The 26278-nt window shown below is 34.6% G+C and overlaps 1 protein-coding gene and 1 pseudogene across 1 annotated transcript; both read right to left on the bottom strand.

Annotated features, from left to right (window-relative positions):
• Nucleotides 1–2156: 2156 nt before the first annotated feature.
• LOC114727459 (protein NRT1/ PTR FAMILY 5.4-like) lies at nucleotides 2157–8092 on the bottom strand. The gene is made up of 6 exons (XM_028914168.1): nucleotides 8088–8092; nucleotides 5284–5445; nucleotides 4956–5173; nucleotides 4513–4755; nucleotides 3495–3778; nucleotides 2157–3041 (listed from the first exon to the last, which is right to left on the bottom strand). The coding sequence occupies exons 2-6, from the start codon at nucleotides 5369–5371 to the stop codon at nucleotides 2192–2194; spliced, it is 1683 nt and encodes a 560-aa protein (XP_028770001.1). The 5' UTR covers nucleotides 5372–5445; nucleotides 8088–8092; the 3' UTR covers nucleotides 2157–2191.
• LOC114727466 (protein NRT1/ PTR FAMILY 5.4-like) lies at nucleotides 7093–18875 on the bottom strand (annotated as a pseudogene).
• Between the last annotated feature and the right edge of the window lie 7403 nt (nucleotides 18876–26278).

Below are 26278 nucleotides of genomic sequence, written 5' to 3' on the forward strand. Positions count from 1 at the left end.
TCACATTCTCTCTGTCACTAATAATATAACAAACATGTCATTGACTTTCCAACTCCTCTTTCTTCATTCTTCATCATCTCATTCCTACATCGTTGGCCCCAAAAAAAAAAAAAAACTTTTCTGGTTCTTAATATATGACCCAATTGTTAAGTTGGTTTTGGTCCAAATATAAGACTCATTTCTCATATTTATCAATTTTCTCTAAATTACCTCTATGGATACTTTCAACTATGATCAAGTAGAAGAGGAAGAGAGGGTATTAAGAAAAATGATTATGGTATTTTTAAAAAAAACATGTCACAGTTCTTATAATTAACTAACTTATCTAACATTCTTAATCTAATCAAATTAATTAAATGGGTCTTATATTAAAGACCGAAGGAGTATTATCTCATTATTACATCATTTATTTTGTTTTTTCAGAGAAACATAATTGGAACATTGAAACAAATTATAGAAATATTTAGAGTTTTAGGTGGAAATTTCACCAGCAAGGTCTCTTTTTCTGGTGAGATTTCTTTTTCACTACATTGAGAAATGCAACCTTTTACGTTAAAGAACGTTTACACTTCACCAGCATATTACCAACATTCAACTTAAGTTATCTAATTATCTTGGATTCTTATTGGATTGATATGCAGGTATTTATTCTCAAATAGATATACTTATTCATGTATTATATAGACATGTTAATAAAAAATTAAAAATAATTCACATTATTAATTACTTGTGATAATGTGATTTGTTATATATTTTATATTCAAGCATTAATATATTTATTATTGTGATTTTTTTTTACCTTTTAAAAGCTTCCATAAAATGCACAACTAAATCAAAAAACACATTACTATATTGATGATCAGATAGTCTTGAAGTAATTTTTTGGTATTGCAATCGGATAGCACCTAATCTACTTAGCGACAAGCTTTTTTTCCCCATTTTTTTTAAAACTAAAAAAAAACCAGAAAAAGAAGTTCTTGAAATGTTGAATTTTAACAAATCATAAATAAATGATGCCCAATAATAAATCACAACATAAAAGAAATTTATTTCACCTCCTTACCCAGGAAATACTCGTTTTGTGCCTAATTATGACATCCAATTTGAGACTCATAGGTGTCAATGAAAATAGCTTATGTTGGTTTATGCATAAAATGTCTTTGCTTCTTTTTAATTATGCTCTTAATTAAAGGGAATATTTTCATTGAAAAATCTATTCATTTATTATGATTTAATCATTTTTTTAATGAAAACTGAAGAACATTAATTCACAAGAGAAAAAGACAGAAGTACGAAGATAAGAGAGAAACTTCTTTCATTATCATTCATCTCATATTTAAAAAAAAAAAAAAACTGTGATCAAAGATGCAGTAATTTCCTTATCATTTATTAAAGGCATATACTAAAACATTTTTTTTTGTAAGAACTTCATAAAAGATTTTATAATAAGGACTACTTTGATCTTCAAACTGAACTTTATAATTAGGGACAGAAGGAGTCTTACAGTTAGGTTGTTGTCTTATTACAACTAGAACCTCCTTAATTGGTTACTAGCTTCTGAACCACAATATTAATAGTTTTGTACATGAAACTCTTAGCAAACCAAACACAAATGCACAAACTCAGAGAACTTAAACCTGACGAAAACCAATAAAAGTAAATAATTCAAGTGTGCCTGATTCAAATTGTTCCCAATCTTGAACCAGTTTCCTGCACAACTGATGTGACAGAACTATTAAAAGCAAAATCATATACTCATCAACATGCAAATAACCAAAATATAAACACACGAACTCATAGCACTTAAACCTGCCAAAACCCAATACAATTACAAATAGTCAAGGTCTGCCTTATTCAAATAATTTCTCAGCCATTTCTTATAGGCTGAGACAACCATGTTAAGTATCCACAAGAATAGGCCTATTCCAATCCTTTGCGGCACTGACACCAGAACGACTGCTTGGTTTTGTGTGGGTGTGTGTGTGGTTTTTTTGTTTTTCTGTTTTTTGGGGGAGGGGGCGGTTGTATTTTTGACTCAAAAAATTAGAAAATTCAAAAGTGAACTTTTCTGAGTTTGATTATCTAACAGTAGAAATCATAAGAAGCGGAAAGCTAGGAAGGAATCACAATATATATACTGAGAAACTTCATTTCATGACTTCCATATTGTTTACAATGCATGCTGATGATGTTACAAGCTTTGACCAGTCGCATTTATGTTCTTTAAATTCTTATACATAAACTTCTTAGCTAGCCAAATATAAACACACAAACTCACAGCACTCAAACCAGCCAAAACCAAATAAAAAGAGTCAAGATGTGCTCTGTTCAAATTGTCTCCTAACCATTCCTCACCGGCTCTTGAGCTAATCTGTTGCACAACTGTTATAACAACATTACTTGCAAAGCTTCCAACACCTAACAAGCTTAAATATGAAGCAGCTCCTAAGCTTCTCATCGTCTCTGGCACTTGATCATAGAACAATTCTTGTAACCCTACAACAGTTAATGCATCAGAAGCACCATAGATGAAGTACTGAGGAAGCATCCACCAGATGCTCATTGGTATTATAGCTTTGGGTTTGTCAAGAAGATTATTCTCTCTAGCAATGCTAACCCTTTTGGCTTCCGCTAAAGCCGCAACAACCATGTTGAGTACAGATAAGAACAGACCTATTCCAATTCTCTGCAACACTGTGATGCCAGATGGGTGTCCGGTGAGTTTTCTGGCAAAGGGGACGAAAACTCGGTCGTAGATAGGGACAGCGATGAGGATGATGACTCCGACAACTCCTTGAAGCGATGCTGGAGGGATTTGGAAGTGTGGTCCGATTGAACGAACCATTGTACTTCCTTGTTTTGTCATGAATGTGTGGAGTTGAGCTGTGACAACAGAGAACATTAAGCAACTTAGCCATATAGGTATAAGGCGAAGAACAAGCTTGACTTCTTCAACTTGATTCACCGAACATAGTGTCCATGGGTTTCTAGTTTTGCTTGAGGCATCCAAGTCATCAATGATCATTGCCTTGTCGAGAAATCTGCAACAACATTTTACTTTGTAACGTGGCCACTAGTAAATTGGATTGTTGATTTTGAATCTAATTAAGTGTTCGCAAGAAATTTCCTATTTCTCTTTCAAGTTTCGGCTAATAAATAAACAAATTGGATTGCTGCATTGGCATTTGAATCTACCTCCCATGTCCATCCTCATTTCATGAGTTCCTTCCGATCAAATGGCTTTCACAGGAGGAGTTAAATAACTAATTTACATGTATTAAAAATATTAATGAACTTATTTGTAATAAATATGTATTGATTTATATATAAAAATCCCTTTAATATATGCACTAATAGGGATAATTTAATAAAAAATTATAAATTTAAAGACAAAATAAATTAAATTAAAATCTTACATATGAGATGAGACAACTAACACAAGAGGGGGTATTATTTTGATGATGTTTCAGGATTTTGTGAGAAGTGAGAAGCACCTGAATTCATTGGTGTGGGCTATAGAGTGAGAATTTGGTTGACTGCTTTGAAGCTGGGACTCATCATCTTCCTCTTCTTCGCCGTACCTGTAAGTATGAGGTTCACGCGTGGTTTTCACGCGCCATTTCCGAATTGCAGCAGTGAAAACTTGGGCCATTCTTGTGAATGGGCTGCCCGTTGGGCCTTCCTTTCTGTATCGGTTTTTTCCCAACAAGAACATTGCTAGTGCCAACACCAATACAACCGCTGGTACCCCAAGGCCCGTAGCCCATCCAACATTGTCCTGTTTGTCCGCATAATTTAATTTTAATTCTTTTTTACTTTCGAAATTTAATTTTTACAAAAATATACAATGGGCTAGAAAGCTTTAGTTTTAATTTCTGAATATATAGCTTTCTAGAATTTTCGTACAGATATACATATTTAGAAAGAAAAAACTTTTTTAGAGAAATTTGCCGAAAAATTCTTCATTGAAATATTTATTACCCAAAAGTAAATGAAATTTGTAAGCCCTTAATTAGCTGCAATGCATTTTCAGTGAATCAGCTTTCAGGTACGCGCAACTCATTTTCAGCAAGTGTAATTTATCTTCAGCTACACATAAAATTTTTTTTCAACAAGTGTAATTTATCTTCTGCTACCCACAAAAATTTTTAAAACAAAAAGGACATATGCTCACAGAAGATGTATTATACACAGATGTAATGAAAAGTTGCACACAGGGTCCAATATATCTTAGAGGTGTTCGGTAATTATAAAAAATACTTTTAAAAATATTTTTATGCAAGTCCACTTAAAATTTCTGTCTCATAATTTTTCAATCATTTTTAAACTTATGATTTGGTTTTCTTCCAAATGCCCCTAAAGATAATTTTCAATAAAAGATTATTCAGCAATTTTCCAAGTGTTTTAAACAATTTTTTGCCCAAAATTTTGAGCGTGTAGTGCAATTCTTCAAATGAATTTTGTTTTTTGCCAAATAAACTCATTAAATGATTAAAAATGCAAAGGAATTACCTGGAGATATATTAGGAGGAAAGTAGCTAAAAGCCCACCAGCCACGGTGCTCAAATACCACCAGTTGAAGAATGAGCTTTTGGCATTTCTCTCTTCCGGCGAGCCATCGTCGAACTGATTGGCAGCGAAGGTTTGTACACACGGCATGTAGCCACCGTCGCCGATGGATATTACATAAAGCCCAACGAAAAACAGAGTCGCGTTCTTCACTGCTGACACCGACAATATCAAAAGTATTATGCCCTGCAGTTTAATTTTGTTCAAATCATCACAAATAGCAAAAGAACAAAAGCAGAATTGTTCAATCATTTGCAACTACTTTAACAAATGTGCAGAGAGCATCAAGACTTGAATCCAAGGGTCCGAAATCAATCCGTTCTGAAGCACAGCCAAGAACAAGAAGAATATAATAATGACGGTATAGGAGTAGAAGAATTGCATACGACGAGATAGATGAGAGACGACGCTACGATGGTGTTGAAACGACCGAGATATGAGTCAGCGACAAAGCCCCCAAGCAAAGGAAAGAGCGACGAAACGCCGGTCCAAGTGTTGACGTTTATCGCCGCCGCCGTATTTGGCTGATGAAGAGCATTCGTCAGGTAAGTTATCAGGTTTCCGGACAAACCATAGTAAGCGAATCTCTCTGCGAACTCCACCCCTGTGATCGAAGAGAGAATATTACAATAATAAAAGCGTCTAAGTGAATCTTACATTTCGATACTCAGATCGTTGTCTCTGAGGAAGATGAGAGTTGGAAACGCGACTTACAGATGATGAAGATTGCGGCGTGCCAGCCTCCTTTGTGGGCTGAAGAATGTTTGACGAGGAGGGGGTAAGCGTCGGTGTTTTCCGCCATGGGAGAAGACGAAAACGGTGAGGGAGTGTGGAAGAGAGGGGGAGAATCATATAATTTGAACTGAAGCCTGATTCCTGAAATGTGGTGTCAGAATATGAACGCACCGAGTCTCGTGAGGGAGGAACCAACTAAGGAACGTGTCATGCAACTAATGGAAAGTGACGGCCGAAAAGAAATGTGGGGAAAATTAGACATCTAGACCCTAAAATTTACATCAATTCTTCACTTTTCCTCCATAATGTCAACAGTATCAAAGCACTCGTTCACCATTAGCCCCTGTAAATGGGACGTTTCACCACTTAAATACTGCTGCAAATATTTGCATTTGATAACATGAAAATAATAATAATAATAATTAGCCCCTTATAATTTTTAGCGGAAATTACAAATAAAGAGTACGCAATAAAATTTATCATAAATTTTTTGCCAACAATAAAACTAATTATAAATAGGGATTTCAAATATTTGAAACTAATCCTAAGGTTGTTAAATATTTCTAGAAAAAAAGTGTTTCGAGCTTTTAAAAAAAAATCATTCAAGTAATTTATCAAAGAGAAAAATTCACGCGTAGCGTCATCCCCAAATTCAGCAATCAAATTTTAAAGGTGGGAATTGTAAACTTGCAAGTTTTTGGGGGAAGAAACTTTACATGTTATAAAAAGAAATTCACAAATGTTATTTTGTTACATAAACAAGTTTTCCTGCAACCAGTATTTTGGTCAAGATGACATACTTTTTACAAAGAAAATAGACTGAGAATTTTGAGTAATTTCCGAAATTTGAAGTCCCCATTTATAATTAACTTAATTTGTAATGTGATCCCTGTCTTATAGTTTCTTCTCAATCAACTCAACAAACGGCGCCTAACGGTGGCTAGTGAATGGCTCTAATAACCTTCTCCAAATGAACCATTTTTTACGGGGCACTTCTCCTAAACGTTACGGCCCATGTTTAAGTATATCTGGAAGTGGTCCCCTTGGGCCCTAATCTCATTGGTTGTGGCCTTGTGCGCACTATCAATCATTTTAGTGTTATGTGATGCTATTAATTAGGAAGAAAAATCAGTTAATAATTGAAAGGTTTAAATTTTGTGGTCCAAAAGAAATATTGGCTGTACTGAATTAAATTATTTATCTTTTACAAATTGCCATTACAGGTATATATAATTTGGAAGAAGTATATAACGCTATGATATACTACTTCCCGTCTTTAATATAATAACCCATTTGTCTTTTATTTTGGTCCTAAATATAACATCTCAATTCACTTTATTATTCATATTTATTCATTTTTTTTAATATAGTTCTTGTAATAATAGTAGTTCTAGCCAACATACTTGATTAGCAAGGATATTTTAGAAAAGACAACGTTTATTTATTACAAATAACTAACTTAGCTAGTTTCTTTTATCTACTCAAATTAGTTAACTAGTTTTTATATTAAGTACCGAAGATAGTATTAGAAGCTGCATTGCATTTATATGTGCATCAGGACAATCCAGGAGAGAAACCTGTTGGATAGAATCTTATTCTGTCCAAGAGAACTAGCAAGTTCCTAGCTAGTATTTTTCACTCAAATATAGAAAATTCAAAGATGAACTTTTCAGTAATTTGATTATAGCAGTATCTATTTACATACACACACGCTAAGAAATTTCATTTCATCACCAATCTCATTGTTTACAAATGTCTTAATCATATGCTGTTACAAGTTTGGACGAGTCACGTTTTGTTCTTATACACAAACTTCTTAGCTAGACAAATAAAAATACACAAACTCAGCACTTAACCAGCCAAAACCAAATAAAAAGAGTCAAGATGTGCTCTATTAAAATTGTCTCCCTGCCATTTTTCACCCGCTCTTGAGCTTGGTGGGAGTCCAAGGCCAAAGCCCACAGGTACCCCAAACAGGGCCAACAGAGTATACCCCAGAAAACCCCAACCGCCAACTAATGCGGATAGATCCCAAGCAAAAAGAAAGAAAAACCACAACGCCTCTGTTGGAGCACAATACAGGCCCACTGGTAAAGGGAGAATCCATTGCGCAGTACGGAAATGAGGACAATCCACCCAGAAATGGCCCGGTGGGAAACACTCCGAAGAAGGAAAACATAAAGGAATCAAAACCCTCCATTCTGACTATTTGTTGTGTTTTATTTTGTAATGATTGTAGCATCTTGGAATTGTCGTGGAGCAGGAGGGAGATTGTTTCCACGTATCTTCAAAGAGATCATTAAGACTTATAGAATCCAGGTTATGTGACTTTTGGAAACAAGAATAAGCAGTAACTGACTGAAGGAATGGTATGCAAGTTGGGTTTCAATAACTGGATAAGACTAGAAGCAAATGGTTATGCAGGAGGTATCTGGGTCATGTGGAATGATTGGGAGACTGAAGTAGAATACATCAATTCAAACACCCAATTCATACACTGTCGGATCACTAGAAAAGCTATCGGAGAACAAACTTACTCCACCTTTGTCTATGGAGATACTTCTGTAAGAAAAAGATTAAACCTTTGGGCTGCATTGAATGGTATAACCGAAACATGTCATGGACTGTGGATAATATTGGGGGATTTCAATATTTTTCTCAACCTAGATGATAAAATTGGAGGAACTATACCAAACAACAGATGCCTAATCCACTTCCAAGACTGGGTTCAATCTTGCCAACTGTTGACACTGCCTGTAGTGGGGGGACAAATTTACCTGGACCAGGAATGAGATGAAGGAAAGACTTGATTGGGCCCTTTGTAATGCAGAATGGGCCATTTCTCATCCTCACCATAAAGTCTTCCACCATCTCCAGTTCAAGTCTGACCATCGAGTGATTGTAATTACACAAGGAAATGAAAACAAGGAACACCAAAGATTACCTCCATTTAGATACCAAGCCGCTTGGGCTCTAGAAAAGGATTTTCCAAAAGTGGTTATGGAGTCTTGGAATGGGAGGAATTGTGTAACATTCCATTTTTCTTTATCTTATTAATCTTATTATAGGATTTAAGTTATGTGGGTATGAGATTAGTTAATATTATTAGAATTAAATCTTATTGAATAACTTGAAAATTATAATTTCAGTGATATATAAATTATATATATAAAATAGAAGAATAAATAAATTTTTTTAAAAAAATATATAATATATAATTAAAAAAAATTAAAGCAAGTGGGTGGCACGTGGCCACCCACTGCCGAGAGTATGGGTGAGGGAGAGTTGCCCCTTATCTTTTAAAAAAAAAAAAAAGCAAGGCTTTAGGTGTGGGGTTCACGTGACCCACTTCCATTTTTTTTTGAAATCACACACGCACACTTTCATTTCTCATCTCCCTTTTAGCTCCGTCCAGTGCCCCTTACTGCTTCGCGTTCGTGTTCCTCTGGTCAGCTGTCGCGCCGCGTGAGAGAGTGAGAGTGAGAGGTTGAGGGTGTGAGCAAGAAGAGATTCTTTGGTCTCCTCTAAATTATTTGGATAAGCTATTTCTTCCTACTTTTTCTATTTATTTTTAAGTTTATGGCAGAAAAAATGATGTGTTAGGGTTTGATAGATTTTTAATTATTTGAGGCCTCTAACTTATTTTGATGATATTAATGGAGCTTATAGGGTTAGAATAGAAGCCTTATAACTTAGATTTTTAGTTGGATTGTTGATTTGAGGCAATATAAGTTAGGGTTTGGTTGGGAAATGGTGATTAGTGTTAATGGTGATATTAATTTCAGAATTTATCTCCTAGTTGAGTTCATTTGAGGTTATATTGACGATTCAATGCTTGAATTTTGAGGATTGTTGTTGAAATAATAATGTTAATGATTCTTGGAGAGACTCTAACTAGTGAGAGTTGGGTGTTTTGAATAAATTGGGAAAAATAATATAAGTTGTTGATTCTAATGAATAGGGAATGGCTAATGGAAAAAAAAAAAGGGAATAGAATTGTAATAATGATTGGAGGTATAGTTGATATATGGTTATTTTTCTAAAGGTTAAAGTAAGCACTTTTTGGGGATTTTAGGATAATTTGAAGGAATTATTCTTATTAATAATGTGAATGAAAGAAATAGAGTTGGGAAGTACTAGAAATTGTCACTTGGAAGAATAGATGAATTATTATTTTTCCTAAAGATAACTTTTTAAAGTAAGCCAATTATGGGCATTTAGTTAATAAACTATTTTAATGCTATATTAATTAGTCTTTTTATATTAATATATGTTTATCAATTTATTATTGTAGAGTGAGCTTGGTTTGGGCTCTTGGGTCTTGAATCCTCCTACTTTTAGTTCTTGTGTCAAGAACTTGAGGTAACCACTTTTTAATTTACCTTGTATGCTTGTTGATGTGATTATAAGCATATGTTAATATTATAAATGTTATCTTTATATGTTACAGTGTTTTATGTATAAAAAGTGTGGAACAAATACATGAAATTTATGTTTTGATAAATTTGTTAGTTAAGTGGGCATTATTTGATTTATCTTGAAACTATATTGTTGATGTTGAACAAAATTGAGTATTGAATACGAAATAATTTATGGATATTGAATTATGTGAAATTGAATTGTTCCTGGAACTGTATCGGGTTGTGATGGAGTATGATTGTGGGAGATTTGGTTATTTCATACCACGTGGTATAGCCGCCACTTGGCGCCCAGTGGTTGGCATTAACATTCTTAGGGCTCTCAGTATCACCCTTCCTTTAGCCGGGTCAAGGGTTAGTCCAAGGGACATGACACCTTTCCATATTCCAAGGAAAGGGAACCTATGGTCCGATATGAGCTCTGTAACTTTTGGCCGAGTTACACCTCATTATTGGAGAGCTTGGTGCAGTCTTGTAAAAGAGCCAAATCCCGTTATATGTGAATAGCCCATGGGTTCTGTCAGAAGTTACAAGGAGGTTATAAGGATGGTTGATGAAGTTCTGTAAGGATGTTTATCCTATATGTTATTTGAAATTGTACTTTGCCTGCTTAACTATCTTGTAATCACTCCCTGGATACTTGTTGAATTGGAATTGTGGTTACTGGGTCAATTTGACTCACCCCGTGGTTATTTAACCTTTTTTTTTTTCAGGCAAAGGTTCAGGTGTTGGTCCCAAGGGGAAGTTGTCCAAGGCTTGAGTTTTTCTTTCCACTCTGTATAGCCTCTATTTTGGTATATATGATTCAATTCATCTATATTGCCAAACCTTAGGGCCTTTTTGTTATACTTAACATAATTTTAACTTTTCTGCTGCATTATGGAATTATGTTGTTGGGCGGAGCCCTTTTTGACACATATGTGACTTTTATTTTGGTTGTGATTGTTATGGGCGTTAGTGACTGTTATTCTGACGGGCTTCAGAGGCCCTAACCCATTTACAGCAAGTCTTAATTGTATTTTGAGATTCCTGAGTAGTGTTGATGGATTTGATACAAACGTGAAAAAAATCAAGTGTTGATTACTTCTTATTTCATTAACTATCTTTACTATTCTAGAATAGTAGCTACTGCTTTGTTATGGAAATAAATTGTTAAGGACTATGGTAAATTTTTATTTGATTAATTTTGTCCTTTCTACCATAGTTAACCTTTCGAAGTAATTATCGTTTTGAAAATGTTTATTTATCCTTAATTATGGGGGGTTGTTACAAATTGGACTCGGGGCAAAATCACTCTGTTAAACAGGTTACAGATTGGAACCACAGGATGATCGGCAGTATCCCGAGGAAAAAGGACAAGTATTTGAGAAGGCTTGAAGGCGTGGATAAGGCAAAGGAATCGAATTTTCATCCAAGACTTTTGAAACTGGAAAAGAAACTGTGGAAGGAGTATATGAAAGTTATTAACCAGGAAGAATTAATCTGGTACCAGAAATCCAAATGTAGATGGCTGCAATTAGGAGATCGTAACACAAAGTACTTCCACGCATCAACAGTAATCAAAAGGAAGAAAAGTACTATAGAAACCTTGCAAGACGGAAATGGGAACTAGGTTACGGATCAGTCAGTGCTAAAGAATATGGCACTGGATTTTTTCAGGAAACTCTATTCAAAAGACACCAAGGTAACGAGATACACGTCTTGGTCACACACTTTCCCAGTGCTCTCGGAAGAACAAAAGAACCAGCTCTAAGGTAGCGTTACTAAGGTAGAAATAAAAAACGCAGCGTTTGAAATGGGGGCTTTCAAAGCGCCTGGTCTTGATGGTTTATCGCCTCACTTTTTCCACTCACAGTGGCGAGTTGTGGGACAAAAAATATGTGATATGGTAGAGGAAGTGTTTGGGAACTCCCAAAGAATAAAAGACCTCAATCAGACTAACATTGTGCTGATCCTGAAGGTTGATCAACCGAATACGATGAAAGATTTTAGGCCAATATCATTATGCAATGTTAGTTTTAAGATCATCACTAAGGTTTTGGCAAATAGATTTAGGAGGATTATGGACTACCTCATTGGACCAAATCAATATAGCTTCATTAGCGGCAGGCAAGGGAGCGATAACATCATCTTGGCCCAGGAAGCTATTCATACCATGAGAACCACAAAAAAAAGAGAAGGATATGTTGCGGTCAAAGTTGATATGGAGAAAGCATATGATTGCTTAGATTGGGATTTCATTGAAGATAATCTGAAGAGTTTGGGGCTGAGACAAAATTTCATACATCTGATCATGAGAAGTGTTACCACAGCCTCAATGTGGATTCTATGGAATGGATGCCCGACAGAACAATTCCTTTCGACAAGGGGAATTAGGCAAGGAGACCCCCTGAGCCCATACTTATTTATTTCATGCATGGAAAGATTAGGTCACATGATCTAAGGAGAGGTTCAAAATGGAAGATGGAAACCACTGAAGTTTAGTAGGAGAGGACCTGGTATCTTCCACTTATTTTTTGTTGACGATCTTTTCCTATTTAGCGAGGCTTCAGTTGATCAAATGGAGGAAATGAAAAATGTCATGTCAGTCTTTTGTAACATATCTGGTCATAGAGTCAATCTAGAAAAGTCTAAAGTTTTCGTCTCGAAGAATGTTCATTTCAACAGAGCTTGTGAATTCAGCAGAATTTTAGGGGTTAACCTTACTGCGGACCTGGGGAAATATCTTGGTGTCCCACTTCTGCACAAGAGAGCTACCAGAACAACTTTTGAGCCCCTGATTAAAAAAGTCAAAGATAAGTTAGCAAGCTGGAAAGGAAATTTCCTCAGCGTGGCGAGTAGAATGGTCCTCATCAAGTCTGTTTTATCATCACTACCGTTTTATCATATGCAGACTTTGCTCATTCCCAAAGGCATACTTAGAGAAATTGAGCGATGGAGCTGAGACTTCTTCTGGAACCACGGAATCGAAAGTCATAAAATGCATCTAATTGCTTGGGAAAATATTAAGAGGGATCGAGACAAAGGAGGCCTGGGAGTCAAAGACCTATACTGCCAGAATATTGCTTTCATTATAAGCTCTGCTGGGGTCTAATAACGAAACCTGACACACTCTGGGTTAAGTGCTTGCGTAGCAAGTATAGGTGTGGCGGAGAAGAAATGCCTTTAGTCAAGAAGTGATGCAAACAGTCGGCCATATGGGGTGCAATTACCAAAGTATAGGACCTCTTCTATCAAGGTGTAGGACGGAAAATCAGAAGTGGAGAGAATACCAGGGCTTGGGATCATAATTGGACACCCCTAAACCAACCTCTTATGCACTATGTGGATCACAACCACTCGGCATTAGACCCAAATGCGAAAGTTAAGGATTTCATACTAAATGACTTCACATGGGACACTACAAAATGGAAAATATTCCTGCTTGAGTGGGTGGTAGAGGAAACAAAAAAAGTAAACCCCGCGAATTAGAGTGGAGATGACCATGTTTGGTGGAAACCTTCCTCTGATGGTAACTTTAGCATCAGATCTGCTTATCAACTGGTGAAGAATGAAGATGGAGATCAACAGGTAACGTTCTGGAAGCATATCTGGAAGTGGCCTATTCCAGAGAGAGCAAAATACTTTATATGGCAAACTTACCAAGAGAGAATCCCTACAAATGCACTGAGAGCGCAAAGAGAGTGTAGAGATCATAGTGAATGTCCCTTCGAGTGTCACAGAGAGGAGACAATCCTACATATTTTAAGAGACTGTGAGATTGCAAACACTGTGTGGCTGAATTTACTTAACCCAAATTATTACTCTGTTTTTTTCTGTGGAAAGTTGCAGGAATGGATTCAGTGGAATGACAAGCATGAACCTGGAAGCAGAAAACTATCCAAGTGGCAATGGCAGAAAGTCTTTGGACTTATCTGCTGGTTGCTATGGAAGAACCGTTGCACACGAATCTTCGAGAACAAGGGGGATCAACCCCAGCAGCTGATACACAGAGGTTTACACTTACTGATGGAAGAGACTGAAAATGGAAGGCGTAAACACCATATATTCAATTTGACCCCACGTGAAGAGGCTAGATGGTGTAGACCAATTGAGGAATACGTGAGGCTAGACGTGGATGGGTCAAGGAATGGACAGGGCATCGCCACTTACGGAGGAGTAGTCTGTGACAAGAATGGCGAATGGATAGCAGGATTCCAAAAAAAGCTTGGGTACTGATCTATAGTGGAAGCTAAACTCCAAGCTATAAAAGAAGGTCTACAACTCTGCCAGGCAAATGGAGTGAGGAAAATCCAGCTATTCTCATACTCCCTAGAAACAATACAACTTCTGTATAGAGCGAACGTGCAACGGCATCCGCTGGCAAAGGAGATATCATATGTTAGAGCGTTAATTTTTGGATATTGGGATATAGTCATAGCACATGACCACAGAGAAGCATTGAGTTGTGCAGACCTACTTGCAAAGAAGGCGCATGAGATGGATGTGGAAGAAGCTGTATTGCAGAGGCCACCCAATTTTTATGTGGAACAGCTGGAAAAAGACTTGATTTAGTGGGTCCCTAGATGGATCATTGATAAAGCCCAATTTTTATATATTTTATCCCGCAATAATTTAGGATTTAAATGACAATTTTGAGCTTAAATGAACTTTTTATGCATTATCGAATTAATTGGTTGATTTTTGGATTTTGCATAAAAATTGAGATTTTGGATTAAAAATATAAATATTTTGTGATTTCCTATTTTTGACTTGGAATTAATTTTTTCTATTTCTTTGGAAACAAGTCTTATATTTTTAGAAAGATTATTTTTAGAAATTTTTGCAATTTCTTGCCCAATTTTTGTGCATATTTAATATTTAATTTTTGATTATATTTGGATATAATTTACATTAATGGATGCACTTAAATTCTTGTAGGTCAAGAAAGAGCATATAGGAAATTCAATGGTGCAAGATTGTTTCTTGGAATTTAAGCACAATCTAATGACTAATATCAAGTGGGTCAATTAATTACTAATGGGTTTGAGCTTTGGGTCCAAAGAAAATTTCCTTTTCTCCCGTTAAAATATGTCCCTCATTCCATAGTCGAAAAAAAGATGCTCACTCTCTCGCCATAGACGCAATCAAGAAAAACTCTCTCTCAACGGTCTTCATCTTCAACGCCTACTCCATCGCCCACTCATCAAATATCCATTATTCCCATCCCTCCAATCACGCCAATTGTTCTTAATCATCCACCCAACGTCATTTTTTTACTCATTACGTCACATGTCCATGAGTTGCACTATGGAGCTTGGAGAAGGAGATATGTTGATGGCAGCTTAAGCTTCTTAAGGAGGCAACTTAGGAGGAGCATGGAGGAGACTTGAGCCTTGGGCTAGCACTTGAAAACCACAAAGGAGTGATATTCCATTTATCTTTTTAGTTCAAGGACTTGAGATTATTTAGTTTAAAATAATTTTAAGTTATAATTTTGTGAGACAATTGAGTTCTATATTGTCATCTTTATGCTTGGATTGGATTGATATTTGGATTTTATTTGTGTTGAGACACTTGCTGGAATTTATGTTTATGAACCTTTGCATTGTTAATTGAATTTATAATTGAGTTTTCATTATGAGTTTAATTATCAATGTGGTTTGAATTGCAAAATTTGGGTTCTTTTGCCTCTCAATTGTTTAATTAAGTTGGTTAATTATTTAATTGGATAATTTCAAATATGACTTCCAGAATTAATTTGAGTTGTTTTCATTGGTTTTTAATAAGTTTAATTAACCAACCTTATACTGTTATGAGTTCTCTAATAGTTTAAGGGTTTTTCAGATTGAGGGTTCCTTTTGTTTCAAGTAGGTAATTAAATTTATTAATTCCACTCTCTTATCACCTTCCTTTGGTCTAATTAACTAATTAAGGTTATGAAGGTTAAATCCATGCGAATCCTAAGTTGTCTCCTCTACCTTACCGAAGAGAACTTTTCAATTTTTACTTGTTAATTTTCTTTGCTCTTTAGTCAATTTTCTTTATTCATCATTTTTATTTTCCTTCTAAAAAAATCCCCCCAAAAATTGCATTGCATTCATTGAAGTTTAACTTAATTTTCATATAGGTTTTAGGACATTTGCATCTTTCATTTAGAATTAGAATTTTGCATTTTAGTTTAGGTCCAGTTTATTGCATTTTTTTTTATCACCTAAATTTTTACCTAAAGAAACCCATAACTTGCTCCTTGGAAGTAATGACTTAGGTCGATCCTAAACTACAAACCAATTAGAACCTAGTTTAATTGAGTGCTTTAACGACAAAAAGCATCATCAATCATGCTTATCTAGTTTAGTCGTAGATTTATTAGGTTTCTACCACTCCAAGTTTTGTACTTGTTCGTTTTGTATTAAAAAAAAAAAAACACTACTAGCAAAGCTTCCAACTCCTAACAAGCTTAAATATGAAGCAGCTCCAAGACTTCTCATCGTCTCTGGCACTTGGTCGTAGAACAATTCCTGCAACCCTACAACAGTCAATGCATCAGAAACACCATAGATGAAATACTGAGGAAGCACCCACCATATGCTCATTGGTATTACAGCTTTAGGATTGTCAAGAAGATTATTCTCTATAGCAACGTTAACCCTTTTGGCTTCTACTAAACCTGCAACGATCATGTTGAGTACAGATAAGAAGAGACCTATTCCGATTCTCTGCAATACTGTGATATCAGGTGGGTGTCCAGTGAGTTTTCTGGCGAAGGGGATGAAAACTCGGTCGTAGATGGGGACGACAATGAGGATGATGACTCCAACAAGGCCTTGAAGCACTGCCGGAGGGATTTGGAAGTGTGGTCTGATTGAACGAACCATTGTGCAGCCTTGCTTTGTTAGGAATGTGTGGAGTTGAGCTATGACAACAGAGAACATTAAGCAACCCAGCCATATAGGGATAAGACGAAGAACAAACTTGACTTCTTCAACTTGAGTCACTGAACAAAGTCTCCATGGATTTTTGTTTTTGCTTAAGGCATCCAAGTCAGCAATTTTGGAGAAGGCAATGATCATTGCCTTCTCCAAAAATCTAAAACTATACAATATTTGGTTATCACGAATCAAGATTGAAAAAATATGTTGTAAATGTACGAAATATAAGATATAGAACATATCAATTATTATTGTCTCTCAAGTTTATAATTTTTTTCAGTTGATCAGACCGCACATGTTAAGAGTTTTCAATTAAAGAGGGGTATTTGAAAAAAAAAATCCACATTTTTTTATAAGTAACTTAATTAATTTTCCCAATCCCTACAAATTGTTTATATGATTCCTACATCTAGAACAAGAGAATGATATTTGCATAAATATTGAAAGATTGAAAACATATAATAACTATACGTTACAGGGAAAAAATTTGAAAACTCTCCCTATTCCATCCTCTCTCCCCCCCCCCTTTTTTTCCCTTTTCCCCTTGTTGGTGAATCTCTCTATTCCATCCTTATTTCATGACTTTCAATTCAATCTTTTTCATAGTATTTTGAAGATGTTCAAGGTTTTGTGAGAAGTGAGAAGCACCTGAATTCATTGGTGTGGACTATAGGGTGAGACTTTGATGGACTACTTTGAAGATGGGACGACTCATCATCTTCATCCTCTTCGCCATACCAGTAAGTGTGAGGCTCACGCATGGTCTCCACGCCCCATTTCCGAATTGCCGCGGTGAAAACTTGGGCCATACTGGTGAATGGGCTGCCCGCTGGGCCTTCTTTTCTGTATCTTTTGCTCCCAACAAGAAGATTACTGGTGCCAACACTAACAGAACTGTTAGTACCCCAAGGCCCGTAGCCCATTCAAATTGTCCTATCTCTCCACATAATTTATTTTTAATTATTTTTTAACCTTCAGATTTAAATTATTATGAAGCCATTCAAAGAAATACAAAGCCAAGTCAAAACAAAAAACAAAAAAAAGAATACAAAGCCACCCTCAATTTTATCTAATTTATTTCTAAAATAGAGACATAATCTTTCAATATATAACTTTTTGGAATTTTTGCTTGCTATTCCTAGATGGAAGGGCTGGTCTTAAATATAAATACTAGTTTATAATGCAACTTACATTATAAATTAGTTCTTTTATTTAGGATAGGATCAGAGGTAGTATAAACATCCACATTTAAAATATAATTAAAACATTTTTTTGCCAAAAATTTGAGTGTTTAATCAAATTCATTTATTAAATATTTTTTATTGGCCAAATAAATTCATTAAATGATTAAAAATGTAAATGAATTGCCTGAAGATATATCAGTAGGAAAGTAGCTAAAAGTCCGCCAGCCACATTGCTCAAATACCGCCAGTTGAAGAATGAGCTCTTGGCATTTTTCTCTTCCAGCGAGCCATCGTCGAACTGATTGGCGGCGAAAGTTTGCACACACGGCATGTAGCCACCGTCGCCGATGGATATTGTATAAAGCCCAACGAAAAATAGAGTCGCGTTGTTCACTTCTGAGACTAACAGAATTAACAGTATTATGCCCTGCAGTTTCGTTGCAACATAAAAGGCTTGATCATCACAAATAAAGCAAAAGAACAAAACAAAATTGTCCAATTACTTGTATCTAAGGGTGAAATAAAAATTTATCAGTTCCAAAGCACAGCTAAGAACAAGAGAAAGAATGCAGAATTGCATATATATATATATATATGTATATATAAAGAGTAGAAGAATTGCATACGACGAGATAGATGAGAGACGACGCTACGATGGTGTTGAAACGACCGAGATATGAATCAGCGATAAAGGCACCGAGCAAAGGAAACAGCGATGAAACGCCAGTCCAAGTGTTGACGTTTATAGCCGCCGTCGTATTGGGCTGATGAAGAGTATTTGTCAGGTAAGTGATTAGGTTTCCGGACAAACCATAGTAGGCGAATCTCTCTGCGAACTCCACCCCTGCGCGATCGAAGCGAGAAAATCAAAATAACAAAAGCGTCTTAGTGAATCTAACATTTCGATGCTCAGATCGTTGTCTCTGAGGAAGAAAAATATATATAAATCTATGTATACATAAATGAGTTGGAAACGATCGAGACTTACAGATGATTAAGATGGCGGCGTGCCAGCCACCCTTGCGGGTTGGAGGACGTTTGAGATGAGGAGGGGGTAACCGTCGTCAGTTTTTTTGGCCATGGGAGACGACGGAGATGGTAGGGGAAGAGTATGAAATCTGAACTGAAGGGTTGTGTGTGTGTTGGGTTGTAATTAGAGCGTTTGGGGGGTTATATGAATCTGTTGAGCTGCATGAGAAAGCAACTATGGTGTGCCATGCCGCAAAAGGAAAATAAAGGTGACAGCAAAAAACAGTGTGGGAAAATTAAACATCTTGCCACTAAAATTTACATCAATTTTCCAATTTTCCTCCATGGTGTCAAAAGTCTCAAGCCACTCCCAAAAAAATTCTTTTTACCCCACATTAGTCTTGTCAATGGGACATTTTACCATTTAGAGCATCAAGTGGTTTTCTCATTTGATTTGATGTTAATTAAGATAAATAAATAAAAAGTTAGCCCCGTATATTTTGTAGAAAAAATCGGCACAGTAAATAAATAGGGATTTGAAATTTTTGAAACTACTCTATTTATTTGCTGTGCCGATTTTTTTCAAAATTTACAACAATTGCTAATGATTCCCGAAAAAATTGTTGCAAACTTTGAAAAAATGATATGTGACACAAAATAAACTCACAAGTAATTTATTATCAAAGAGAAAAATTGACGTTTCCGTCCCAAATCTAGCTCAATCAATTTTTAAAGAAGGGAGCTGTAACTTTGTAGTAAATTTTTTTGGATAAACATTTTACATTTTATACAAAAGAAAATCATAAATTTTATTTTGTTGGCCAATTTCAGGTTATCTCTTTTGTTGGATTAACAGGTTTTCCTTTAAGCACAAAAGAAACTTGTAATTGACACTTGGTGATTTTCGTCATGATGACACTTTGTTTTTTTGGCTTAAGAAAATGGACCAAGGAGGAGTAATTTCAGAAAATTGAAGTCCATATTTATAACTAACTTTGTTATATGGTCACTGTTTTAGAGTTTCCCCTGATTCAAATCAACAAATTAAATGGCGTACAAAGGTAGCTAATTGACGACGCTAATTAAGCTTCTCTAAATGCACCATTCTTTGTGGGGTACTTCTTAAGGTCCATCATGTTTAAGCATATAAATTTGGAAGTGGTCCCCTTGAGCGCTTACTTATTTTTCTTTTACGTGATGCTATGAATTACGAAGTACTACCCCCGGTCCTAATTATAAGAGCCAGTTGACTAATTTGAGGAGATTAAGGAAATAAGTTAAGTTAGTTATTTGTCATAAATATGTGTTGTATTTCCTAAAATATCCTTATAATCAAGTGTATTGGTTAGAACTATTATTGTTAGAAGGGCTATTTTGAAAAAAAAAAGTATAAATATGATAGATAAAGTAGATTAGGTCTTATATTTAGGATCGAAATAAAAGTCAAATAGGGTCTTATATTAAGGACCGGAGGTAGTATAATTAATTAATAATTGAAAGATTTAAATTTGTGGTACTTAATTACAATTTTTTATCTTTTACAAATTGCAATTGCATGTACTGTATGCTTTGGAAGAAGCACATAATTCTTCAATTTTGTATTTCTCTTTTCTCTTTTTTTTTCTCTGGTATAGCTCAGAATATCTTTAAATCACTTTGAACTTGAGATAAATTTCTATTAGACCTTCCCAAGATTCACACTTATATTCTTCTATTTCTTTTGATAGTAACTCATCCCTTCATCAGAGGGTTGAACAGGTAACATACTTCATATTTAAAAGACTTAAAAGATGTTTAGTATACGTATCATTAAGCCATATGGGCTGACAGTTTTATATTTGCCATTGACAATTGAGGGGATTAACCCTTTATGGCTTTATCTATATAACCATAACTCGCATTGACTCCCCTTGCAATGCACGGGAAGAATTTATTCAATGTCATGAATCTTAATTGATTGCAATCTTTATCACTCTAAAGCAATAATTTAGCATCTTTTGTAAATGCTGCATTTACTGTGATCAATTGCAATCAATCTCTCTTTTAAGAAAGACTCAACTTCAATTGTTATAAATTAAAAGTTATATGAAAAAGTAATAATGTGATAAATTAATTAACCACTTGAACTTTGCTAAAATAGTTATTAGTAACTAAGAAATGGTTAGGATTACAAACAAAGAAATAACACTTTTGACTCAAAATATAATTGGTATCTTTTTCCAATCTCCTATCTATGTTTTTAACCTGATAGTTTTAGAATTTTTGCCCATCGACTTATACAGTAGAATTAAAATACATAAAATGGTGTTCCAGATCCAAGAATAACGGTTTATTATTTAGGCATATTTTATTTAGTGCACTATATGTGTAATTCACTTTGGATTTGAATTTTACTATGAGATTCACAAAAGATTTTCAGTTAAGCAAATTCCAGAAAATAAGTCTGTATTGATTTTCTACCGTTAAAAATATCAGAACTTTTGTATTTCCAAAGTTGATCCTCTCTTAAGAAACTTAGTCAAGCTTCTTACAGAGCAAGTTCATAAAAACAAAGTTATATGTCATATAATTAAAAAAACCCAATTGATTTACCAAAAAAATATCGAGAGTAAATCACCTTCACCAATAACTCATATCGCAGCAAATTTTTTCAGTTGTGCATATCCTGCAAGATAAGTGTGTGCCAATTTTCTACCTTTGTGAATGTCATATCTTCCGTCTTCCCAAGGCTAAAGCCTATTAGACAACTCTAAAACACAACTTTATTGAGGACAACCCCAAAACTTTTTTTTTTGGGGGTGGTTGTTTCCTACTGGATCAACTTCTACAATATAATAATTGAACACTACAAAAAAACAGGGGATTAGCGATGGAATAAAAATTCCGTCACTAATTCGTCACCAATCCTTCACAAATTCTGTCAATAAAATTAGCGATGAGATTTAGTAATAAAAAACTTTTGTCATTAAATTAGTGATGTAATTTTATTCTGTCACTAAATTAGAGATGGCTTAGTGACAAAATTTTATTTCGTCACTAAATTCGGTCACAAATCTGTCGCTGATTTTGTTTTAAATGATTAGTGACGGAAATTAGTAAGGGAAAAATTTTGTCACTAATCTGTTACTAACTTCCATCACAAAACATTTTGTGATGAAAATTAGTGATAGAATTTTTCTATTACTAATTGTCATCACAATTCCGTCACTAATTAGTCACAAAAAATATAATATAAATATATAATAATTATTTTTTAAACTTATTATTAAAATAAAAAATAATATTCATAATTTTTAAATAATATATTATATAAAAATTAAAAAATTAAAAAATTAAAAATAAAATAAAAATAAATAATATAGTTATTATTTCCTTAAATATTTGAATAAAAATATGAATTATTAGAAATTTTTTACTAAAATATAAAAATTAAATTCAAATAAATAATAATATATTAAATTAGATAATATATATTAATTATGTATATAATATTTATTATATATATTTGTATTTATTATTAGAAATATTGTATATATTTATTTTTGCATAATAATTTCGTAAGTGCTTCTCAACTCAACTGGCAAAGGCTTCAACACATGTGTAGGAGGTCACAAGTTCAAACCAACATTCCTTCGCAAATTAGCTCAATTTGTGACGTGGTGATGATGTGGTGGTTCATGAACACGTGTCGATGATATGGCAACATGGGAGAGAGAGGAGTTGGTGAGGTGGCAGTCATGGATGACATGGTAGCTCACAGTGATGGACATCTGGTGATGATATAGATGACAGGATAACATGGCGGCATAGGAGAGAGAGGAAAAGGTGAGGTGGCAGTCACAAACATGACACATGGCGGCAATCAATTGTTGCCATAATCCGTCACTAATTAGGGAATTCCGTCGCTAATTTGATTTTTTTTTTTGTAGTGAAAACAAAAAATACATGAATTTAACATATATTGAATTTACCCATTAATTATTAGGTAAACTTTATGAAAAAAACCACTAAAATTGTTGAATTAGGATGAATAATATGAATTCAACAAATTCCTGTACCTCTCCACCTATATGAACCTCCCGTATAGGGGTGTGCATGAGGCCCGCAAGCCCAATAAGCCCGTCCAAGCCCGCAAAAAAAGCATCCAGCCTAACACAATAAAAAGTTATCCAAATAAAAATGAGCATTTTCGGGCCGAGCTAATTCACGAGCATAATATATAATATATATTATTTTAGGCAATTATCCCCTTTGTTTTGGCTAAAATAATTAGCCAAAAGTAAAAAAAATGAAAAGAACATAAACATTATAATTATATAAAAAAAACCAAATATTAAAGTATAAGATTAAATATGCTAAATTGCTTCAAGTCAAATTTCCTTCTTTTCCTCCTACCTCCAATTTTTCAAAACCAAAAAAAAAAAAAACCACTTTTCAAATCTTGTGCTTTCACATGACTATAAGAATCTGCCAATTATATGAATAAACTAAGGAATTGAACTACAAAATCAGTCAATTATTAAATGTTTTAATTATTAAATATTTTTTTACCTCTCATAAGAAATTGAAGGCTGAAGAACAAGATTACATAAGACTTATATATATGAGAGTAATTAAGTCATTCGTGATAAATTTTTTTCCTCTCATTTGTCTCAAAGCATGATAATTGAATTTTTTTTCTACATGTGATATGGGTAAAGTGTCACTAAGTTGGGTAAAAAAGCCCGCCCTACCCAGCCCGCTCTTGCCCAGCCCAAAATGGTTAAGGCATGTACTAGGCAGGGCCAAGTAGCAGGCTACAAAACATATGCCGCTCATCTTTTAGGCTAGGCATCGGGCATGGGGCTTGCCTTGCCTAGCCCTGCCCCTATGCAGCCTTACTCCCATAGACTGATGACTACTTGTAGACTGATGGCTACCATGCCTTCATGATATGCATAATCCTTATAAGACAATTGCCCCACCTATTTCATAATGCTATAGTTTATTATTAGCAAGAAAATTCTGATAGACTTATATTTCATAAATTTAAATGCAAAAGAATATATGGGCAAATGTCACGAGAATCTAATTTACATGTCTTCCTGATGCTACATTTCAAATAGAATATTGATTACAAATACCATAATGTGTCATATGATAAGCAAATATTACCCTTCCATGGATATTGAAAGTGTCATGTGCTTCAAACTTTATAATCAATTACAGAATTATTTTGGAGTCCCTACACAGAAAATAAAAAATGTGAGTGAGAAGGAATTGGTGCATTTAACTGCAGGTACATGAATAGTGATGTCATGTTGGTTTAGGTGGCAGCCTGCCCTGTCCTGCTGTGAAAGGTTTTAGAAGAAAAAGGACAAAGATGAAGATATGTAGATTATGTAGTGATTTTAATGAGAAAAATGGGACCTTACCCTACTTTGCCAAACACACAACCAATCAACTAATATGTTATTACCAATCAAATACGTTATCATTTCACATCACATATCTACCTCAGGGAACAATTTGGGAGTCAATCAGTAGTACATATATTTATCCTGGAGGTCAATGCCTTAACTTGCTAATACATTTATACCAGCATCAATAATCAATATATATATGTGTATGTATAATTTTCACACAAAAAAAAAATGCACCCACACAGATGTATATGTATGTATAGTATGGATACAAAAGAATCATTAATCAAATAACATATAACCCAAAAATAGATAAATACATAAACTAACAAAGTAATTTCTTATGCCTCTTTTTAGATTCTCTAAACCATTGTTTTAGAAAGAAAACACCTTTGGTTGATGATAGTGTCAAGCAAACCCAGGCTGAGCTCTCAAGTCGGAGATATCTAAGAGACATCAATTAGAAAAAGTGAGCAGCAAGCAGACCTTAAAAGATGAAAAATATGATAACTTAAAAAGAATATAAAAAAAAAATTTCCTATCTTTGAAAACTCCCATCTCATCCTTTTCCTCTTTCCTTGAATTTTTTTGTTTAAATCGAACAATTCGTGCTAAGCCATTGTTATGTTTAGAACTGGTTAGCAATCAATCAAACAATAAAACCTACCCAAGGTAATAAAGGCATGCCTGAAAATTTCTCCTAAATTTTAGATGGAGCAAGATCTTAGAACTGAATATAATGAAGAAAGAAAAAAGATGGGAAAGAACAGAGAAGAAAAAGATGACGAAGGAAAGAAAGGAAAGAAAGACCTTTCTGATTTATTAGTAATGGCGGCAACTACACACAGCATTGTAACCACCATGCACTTGCACCTACCACACCATTGATAACCACCATACCCACACCTGACGGTTGCCAACAAGAGGGACGTAGGAGATGGTGAACTCCTGTTTGGTTCATAGAATCATATATAATGGAATGTAATGTAATAGAAAGGGATGCAATGTAATGTAAAGATGATTACAATAAGTTTGATTGGTTTGATACTAGGAATCTCAAAAAGATAACAGTTTTTATATTAATTTTAATAGTTATAAAAACAAAAGAGAATGAAATATCCTTATCACATTTTTTCCTTACCCCCTTCCCTTCCATGATCACCTTCCTCCTCCTCCTTTTGCTTTATTGCTTGTTGCCATAACCAATGTCTAGAAACATAACCAAGGCAAAATGATTCAAAAGGCTAAAAACAAAAATGGGTGGAAAACAAAAGAGGAATTAGGACTATGACGACAAACAAGGTAGAGGGCCGCTAAAGTCAATGTATATATATTACTGATTCTAAATGTCATTAAATTGTTTTGTTTCCTTCTAATCCAAATGAAAAGGGTCAAGTACTACCATTATCTAATTGATTCATTGCTTAATGATTTGTATGGCCAAAAAGGTTGGTTCAAGTGAGTAGCCATAGCTTTTCTTTGTCGCTACTATTTTATCCACTTTTTCTAGTCTGTTTTTGTTTATGGTTTTCAAGGTCTATACATAAAACCCAAATAACTCAATTCCTAAACTTAATGACCATTGCTAAGTAGGGAAGTTGATGGTGGTGGTGAAATTGATGAATGGCAGGAGTTTAATGAGTGGCGGTACTCATTGGAGATGAAGCTGTGACACCCATAATGATGAAGCTCAACAGTGGTGGAAATGGAGGAGGAGGGTAGTGGATGAAGAGATGCATGAGCAGGTGGATGTATGGTTAGGGAGACCATAAAGGAGGTGGGGGCAAAAAATGTCTTTTTACATGTTGTAATCCTCATTCATATGTCCCACTATTGTAATCCCCATTATATTAATTACTTTAGGTAATTAACATTACAAAATATAATCTTATTTACGTTACAAAACCCAAACCAAAAAAATTAATTAACCATTAGCGTTATGATTATATGTAATTCCGATTCTTGTCATCCAACCAAACATGCCACTAGTGTTTGTAACCAAAGGAAATGGAGTGGTGATTTCTATGAGAAAATCATCAATCTAAGTAAAAGAGAAAGAGAGAGGTTGAAGCTTCCATTTGAATTTGGAA

Source organism: Neltuma alba, unplaced genomic scaffold (genome assembly GCF_004799145.2).
Source record: "Neltuma alba isolate B1F8T4 unplaced genomic scaffold, ASM479914v2 tig00012477_pilon, whole genome shotgun sequence".
NCBI lineage: Eukaryota > Viridiplantae > Streptophyta > Magnoliopsida > Fabales > Fabaceae > Neltuma > Neltuma alba.

Coding starts and splice junctions, on each gene's coding strand:
- LOC114727459 (XM_028914168.1), bottom strand. CDS start 5,371: ATGGCGGAAAACACCGACGCTTACCCCCTCCTCGTCAAACATTCTTCA. Junction 4,756..4,955: donor CGTCTCTCATCTATCTCGTC/GTATGCAATTCT, acceptor ATTAAACTGCAG/GGCATAATACTTTTGATATT. Junction 3,042..3,494: donor GCCCACACCAATGAATTCAG/GTGCTTCTCACT, acceptor ATGTTGTTGCAG/ATTTCTCGACAAGGCAATGA.